Raw genomic sequence first — 7,156 nt, forward strand, 5'->3', positions numbered from 1 at the left:
ACTACACCTGGCTAATTTTTGTATTTTTAGTAGAGACGGGGCTTCACATGTAGGCCAGGCTGTTCTCAAACTCCTGACCTCAGTTGATCCATCCGCTTCAGCCTCCCAAAGTACTGGGATTACAGGCGTGAGCCACCAGGTCCAGCTAACAATCGGTGATCTAACAAACAATTTGAACTACAGCTCTAGAGACAAATGAGCACAGTTGGTGACTCAAGTCCCAGCACTAAATGAGGCTGCCCAAAGTACATACAGCAACATAGTAAGCCTAGGATGGAACCACAGAGAACAGCACAATGAGGGCAAATGGAGGAAGAAATTAAGGCAAGGATTGAGAAAAAATGTCAGATCTTAAAAATGCTGAGCCATAGCTGTCATAGTAGCTAGTTTATATCATCTTCCTCTAGGACTATGGACTTTAGTATTCCCAGCTGTAGTTCAGTATTGCTTGAATTCTTTTCTTCATGTTTAACTTTTTTTGACATATAATAATTGTACCTATTTACGGAGTACATGTGATATTTTAATACATCCATATAATGTATAATGATCAAATCAGGGTGATTTGGATATTCATCACCTCAAACATGTATCATTTGTGTTGGGATACCTGAATCCTGGATGGCTCAACTTCCTTCATCATCAATTTGTTCACATGTCCATTTTCCCCACTAATCCACGAGCTGTTGCAGCTCAAAAATTGATTACTAACATTTATATATTTAGCATAGAGCACAGAATCTGAATTGCAAATTCTGTCAAATAAATAAATAAGGAAAACTCAAAGAAGAAACTAACAATCCCATCACATTGTCCTTGGCCATCTTCCTGCAAATCAAGAGAAGTATGTCAGTGACTTTCTAATAGTCACATACATGCAATCTGGGCTTCGAGGATACCCTCTGCAATTCTTCCAGGCCTACTCCATTTTCCATGGAGTTTTTTCCCAGAAGCCCTTCTTATAAAATAGGTTTGGGGAGTTGTAAGACTGGAGTGGAGGCCTGGCACTCACACATCTTGGGTTGTCAGCCCGCCCTGCATTGAATTTAGGTTATTAAAATCTACACTATGCTCTAACACTAGTCTCAGATGGATAGAGAAGGAAAGAGAATTATGTAAGAGGTGAAAAAGATGTAAAGGTAATGAAAAGGACTAGATGAAGCTAAAAAGAGAAACGCTAATGGGAGGGGTGGGCGAATGATGATGCCCTGGAGTAAGACCTAAATTTAAACCTGGCTCAGACACTTACAAACGCTATCACCTTGAGCAAGTTACTAGCTGTGCTTACCTCCTTATCTGTAAAATAAGCTTAAGATAATTCCTAACTCCTAGAGTTTTGCTGACTAAAGAAAACAATGCATAGCTTATTGCTGTTAATATTGGAAAGCAGAAGATCGTGAGGAAAACGATTATTTAGCGAGCGCTGGATCCATGACAATTACAATTTTAGGCGCATTCCTTTATTTCACTTAATCTTCCTGCGACCCTCTGCACTGGTCCTGCGTCCGTTTCACTGAACAAAAAGCTGAGGCCCAGACCCGATAAGCAACTCTACAAGATCTCCCGGCCATGGGTGGAGAAGCCTGGATTCGAACCCGGGTCTACGACAGGATTCTGTGGAGCGAGAGGCCACCTTCCAATTCCATCCCGAAGTCATTGAACCTCCCGGTACCCGGGGGCCTCTCTACCTCCACAGGGCCCCCAGGGTCACCTCCCCGAGCCCTGGGTCCCCATCCCTTACCTGTGGACGCACCACGACTCGAGGTGGCGCAGCGCCCGTTTATAAAGCCGCAACACCTTCTGCTGATGGGTCAGGTAGACCCCCGACGCCGATAACGCCATGACTGCGCTGACCTTTCCCGGCCGCGGGGACAGCCGGGAATCCGTAGGCCTGCGGCAGCTGACGTAACAAAGCCAGCCGGAAGGGCGGAACAGCCGGCGGCCACTTCCGCTTCTGCCGGGGAGGTCTCCCATCCGCAGTCATGGGTCGCTTCAAGTTTGTCGGTAAGAGGAGCGTTTTCCACGCCTTTGGGTCTTTTTGACTTGTCCCAGGCGTCGTTCACCAAGGTCACAGGACCCAGGAATTGCGCCCTCCGGCTTTGTAAGGGTTGAAAGGGCCGCTCAGTGGAAGAGGGCGCGGGGAGGTTTCTGGGTGCTGGTAATGTTCTGGTTCTTGATCTAGGTCCTGGCTTCACGAGGGTGTGTTTATTTGTAAAAATTAACAAGCCAAGCCCTACAGTTATGATTTTTGTGCTCTTTTCAACATCTGTAATATATTCTGTTTTTAAAAAAGAGAAAAAAACTCCAAAAAGGCCAATCACTGTGTTCCCATTCATCCCACGTGCACCTCCCGGCCCTTCCCCTCTGCCTTGGCAGAGAGGATGACCGCTTCTAGGGACCAATTCACTCAACCTTTCATTCGTTCATATCATAGTTAATGAGCGCCTCAAGTGGGCCTGGCACTGGCCTAGAAACACAGGGCACAAAGCTCTCAGTTCTACGGTCATCACCATCTAGTGGAGAAACTAGAGAACACAAGTAGTGGGGAGAAAAAAATTAATGTACTTGGCAAGTACAATGATCCAGTCAGCATCGGTAGAACAAGAGAGCGAGAATGCTGCCGGGATTTAAATGGGCATGGTCCTCGTCTTTGTGGGGTTTCCAGCTACTTGAAGGTGGGAAATGACAGTGATCACACCTCTGCTTTAGCACGGTAATGTTAATAGCTATTATGTAGCTTTTGTGGGAAATAGGGAGAGGTAGGGAATCATTTCAAGACTTAAACTAGGGTAATGGAAAAGAGAGAGAAATGGAAGAGATGTGTGCAGCATTTAGCAGCTGAGTGTTCATGGCCGGTAGTAGAGAGTGAACAAAGATGACTCAGGGTTTGGAAAAATGCTGAAATATGAAATGGAAGCATGACTAGTTTGGCGGTGAGGAGAGGTACCCAGGTCCATTTGGATTAGGTTAAGTTTGAGATAATTATAGGACATCCAGGTAGAGATATCTGGGCAATTGGGAATGTGGTCTGGCAATCAAGAGATAAGGATTATACATTTACATCTGAGAGTTATTTAAGCAGTATTTTTTTTCAAAGACATTGTGCTAAGTCCTGTGGAACTGTAAAATCTAGTGGTGCAGTTTTCAGACTGGAGACCTAAGACCTATGTACTGTACAGTCAAAAGCAAATGCAGGGAAGAATATGTTAAGTGCCAGGAAAAAGGTTTTGAAATTGCTGTGGGAAAGCCTGGAGTAGGGATTTGGGGAGGGGTCCTCAAATAAGACATTGCCGTGTCTTAGCCTTTCCATCCTAACGTTTGATATAATTGATGAGAGAGAGGGAATAAAGAGCCATGAAGTACTCCATAAAGAAAGGCCACATAACTTTTTAAAAGTGTGTTTATGTTATACAACTAAATCCCTGCCTCAAATTAATGTCTTAAATCCATCCTTCATGTAGACTCCATTTTAGTGTATCTAAAACTCAAATCTGCTACATGTTTCTTTTGCTTCGAATTTCTCATTTTCCTCAGGATAGTCTAAGTACTTTCAGACCATACAAAGCCCTTCTGTTGTCCAGTCCTGCCCACTTTTCTAGCCCATCCCTGGACTGCTGTATAAACACTTGTGCATGCAGTTTGTTACCTCTGACAAGGTTTTAGAGTGGCAGTTTGGGGCCAAAATATTCCCTCTGCCTACCAACCCTGTTGCCTGTCTGCCTACCTGCCCTGTTGCCTGTCTGCCTACTTACTCCTTAAAACTTATACCACATTATTTATAATTAAATATGAGTCTATCTTTCCCACTAGATCAAACTCTTAAGGCAGATACTCTGGTATGGTATTTATATTTTTTTCCTAGGGGCGTAGTACAATGACTGGGGAAGTATGAATGAGTGGCTTTAGTGCTAAGGTGATAAGAAAATTAGTAAAGGGATTAGCACCAGATAAAATAAGCAAGAAAAGACTTCTTAGAGAAGGTAACTTTATTGGAATAAATAATTGGAATAAATTTTTTTCTGCATGGTCTCCTTTAGCCCTGCTCTCCTAAAGTAACCATATTAAAAGTTTAAAGTATAGCCTTCCCTAATTTTTTAATAGATTGTTATGCAGATTCATAAAAATACAACATACCAAGGTTTTTTTTTTTTTCCTTTTTAAAACAGAAATGAGATCGTATTATGCATTCTATCCTTGGTATATGACTTACTCTGATATTTAATCTTTCAGTTTGTGTCATTTAAAAAAATTCTGTCCAGGAATCGCTAGACTAACTTCTTAGCCTAATAATGAGTTCTGAACAAATACTTTGAAAAGCACCATATTAAATCTCTGGAAGATTGGTCCACGAACAAGCTTCACATGGGACAATTGCATGAAAAATTAAACCAGTATTATGAAAATTACCTTAGATTTTGGTTTAAGACAGCTGACCATTATAATTCTTTCTACATTTCTCTTTTCTACTTGCATAACAAGTGACTGCCCCTTAGAACTATACCCCAACAGTGGGAGTTTTTGTTTGTTTTGGGACAGGGTCTTGCTCTGTCACCTAGGCTGGAGTATAGTGGCTTAGATCATGGCTCCCGCGTTGACCTCCTGGGCTCAAGTGATCTTCCTGCCTCATCCTCCCAAGTAGCTGAGACTAGGGGCGCTCACCACCACACCAGGCTAATTTTTTTTTTGTAGAGACAGTGCCTTGCTATGTTGCTCAGGTTGGTCTTGAATTGCTGGCCTTAAGCAGTCCTTCCACCTCCACCTCCCAAAGTTCTGGGATTACACGTGGAACCACCGGCCAGCATGAGAATTTCTTTAGCCCAACTTATACTCTTTTCTTTCTCCACAAGTGGAATTTTTTATATTCTGTTCCTTGGGTGTTATTTATAAACTCTTCCACTCTCAAAAATACTTCTACCTGCAACTATTATATGCCAAAATCTCTACTGCATTGATCTTAGACTACACAGTACACAAAAAAATGAGAAATATCTGTGCAAGAAGAAAATGCAAAATACAAACAACAGTGAAAATAAAAACATCACATTCCATTCCTGATATCGTTGAGATATTTGTCCCCTCCAAATCTCATGTTAAAATTTGCTGTCCAACGTTGGGGTGGGTCCATTGGGAGGTGTTTGGGTCACTTCCCACCATCCATCTCATAGGGGTGGATCCCTCATAAAAGGCTTGATGACCTCCCTGTGGTAATGAGTTCACACTGGTTCCCCTTTCCTTTCCACCAGGGTTGGAAACTTACTGAGATCCTCCCAAAAGCAGATGCTGGTGTCATGCATCTTGTACAACCTGCAGAACCATGAGCCAAATAAACCTCTTTTCTTTATAAATTACCCAGTCTCAGGTGTTCCTTTATAGCAATGCAAAAGCAAATTAATATAGTTCCTCCAAATCACATATAACACCTCCATATCTATCTTTCCAGATCTTCTGTAGGCATACCAAACAAAGTAAGATCATACTGAGGCTACTCTTTTGTAATCTGCTTTTTTCAATCACAGTCTCCACCTTTCTATTTCAGGAAATTTTCATCTTAACTAATACCAAAACCATACTGAAACTTTTCCTGTTGTTCCAAAAATGTCCGTTGGTGGTCATGTCCAAAATAGTATCCCATTTAGAGCCACACATTTGGTTGTTCCTTAAGTTTTTAAATCAAGTGCAGAGGTTTGCAAACTTTTTCTTTAAAGGGCCATATAGTAAATATTTTAGACTTTGAGGGTCATGTGATCTCATTGCAGCTATTCAACTCTGCCCTTGTGTGTACTGTGATGTAATAATAAATACATATTTGTTCTCTGCTCCCATTCCTTTGTGCACAACTCCTGAAACCTTTGGAATCTCCTAAGTGCTGTCTTTTTGTATGCTACTAAGATGACTGATGACTGGGGGCTCCTGGATAGCCTCAGGATGGGGGTTTGCCTAGGAAAGCCAATCATGTGATTAGAGAGTTGGAAGTTTCAGTCCCTCCCACCCACTCCCACCTCTGGGGAAGGGGAGAGGAACTGAAGGTTGAGTTGTTCACTAATAGCCAGTGATTTAATCAATCATACCTACATGGTGAAGCCTCTGTAAAAACCCATACACGTCTCTATGTGTCTCTTCCACATGGTCGTTTTTGAGCTGCATCTTTTTATGATGAATGGGTAATAAGTAAAGTGCTTTCCTAAGTTCCGTGAGCTGCTCTAGCAAATGATCAAACCTGAGAAGGGGGTTATGGGAACCTCTGATTGTAGCCACGTTGGACAAGTTGTAGGTAACCTGGGAACCTACTGCTTGTAATTGGCATCTGGAATGGGAGGAGTCTTGTGGGACTGAGCCCTTGACTTCTGCCATCTGATGTTATCTCCAGGTAGATAGTGTGAGAATTGAGTTAAATTGTAGGTCACCCAGCTGGTGTCAGAGAATTGGTTGTTGGGAGAGGAAACCCCACACCTACGTGACGTCAGAAGTGAATCCTCACACCTGTAATCCGAGCACTTTGGGAGGCCACGGGGGGAGGACTGCTGGAGCCCAGGAGTTCAAGACCAGCCTGGGCAACAAAGTGAGACCCATCTCTACTTAAAAAAAAGAAAAAAAAAAATGAAGTATTCAGAGTATTGTGAGTATGAGAATACAGTTTTCCTATCTCACACCTTGTCATTCAAAAGCAGGTGATAGACAGTGTGTAAGTAGGTATGGCCATGTTCCAGTAAAACTTATGGTCACTGAAACTTGAAGTTCTTATAATTTTGATGTGTCACAAAATATTATTTTGATTTTCTTCAACTATTTAAAAATGTAAAGTCATTCTTAGCTGAGAGGCAAACAATAGTAGGCAGTGGCTTGTGGGCCTTAGTTTACCAACCCCTTGATCTAGCGCATTTCTTATTTTAATGGCACTGACTTGCCAAAGCAGCTGGGCTAATTGTCCCTGTGAAATAAAAATAAAATTCTAAGCCCCCTAAACTGGCTGAACAGACCCCCCCTCTTTGGCCAAGTAGACTCCAGAAAAACATGAAAAACAAATTCCCAAACATGATAAGATGGTCATGGTCTCCTTCCTTACTAACGAATACCAGACTTTTCCTAAAAGTTAAACAGAAACCAGCCCTGGAAAAACAAAGAATGGAAGACTTGCTCCTCTGCTGACTTCAGCCAA

The 7,156-nt window shown here is 42.3% G+C and overlaps 2 protein-coding genes across 4 annotated transcripts in view; one reads left to right on the top strand and one right to left on the bottom strand.

The window, feature by feature from the left end:
• NDUFB9 (NADH dehydrogenase (ubiquinone) 1 beta subcomplex, 9, 22kDa) overlaps positions 1-7,156 on the bottom strand; it is a 20,045-nt gene that overhangs the window by 9,228 nt on the left and 3,661 nt on the right. The window contains exon 2 of one of the 3 annotated variants that reach the window (XM_011949265.1): positions 1,742-1,849. In XM_011949265.1, the coding sequence (XP_011804655.1) occupies positions 1,742-1,842 (101 nt within the window). In that variant the 5' untranslated portion in view covers positions 1,843-1,849. Of the gene's footprint in view, positions 1-1,741; positions 2,522-7,156 lie in introns of those variants that run through there. The other 2 variants (XM_011949264.1, XM_011949266.1) reach the window with 2 other exon arrangements.
• The window catches only part of TATDN1 (TatD DNase domain containing 1), a 48,378-nt gene continuing 43,159 nt past the window's right edge, over positions 1,938-7,156 (top strand). Inside the window, exon 1 of the mRNA XM_011949291.1 lies at positions 1,938-2,004. Within this exon, the coding sequence (XP_011804681.1) occupies positions 1,983-2,004 (22 nt within the window). The 5' untranslated portion in view covers positions 1,938-1,982. The remainder of the gene's footprint in view (positions 2,005-7,156) is intronic.

The sequence above is a fragment of the Colobus angolensis genome, unplaced genomic scaffold (genome assembly GCF_000951035.1).
Source record: "Colobus angolensis palliatus isolate OR3802 unplaced genomic scaffold, Cang.pa_1.0 Scaffold295, whole genome shotgun sequence".
NCBI lineage: Eukaryota > Metazoa > Chordata > Mammalia > Primates > Cercopithecidae > Colobus > Colobus angolensis.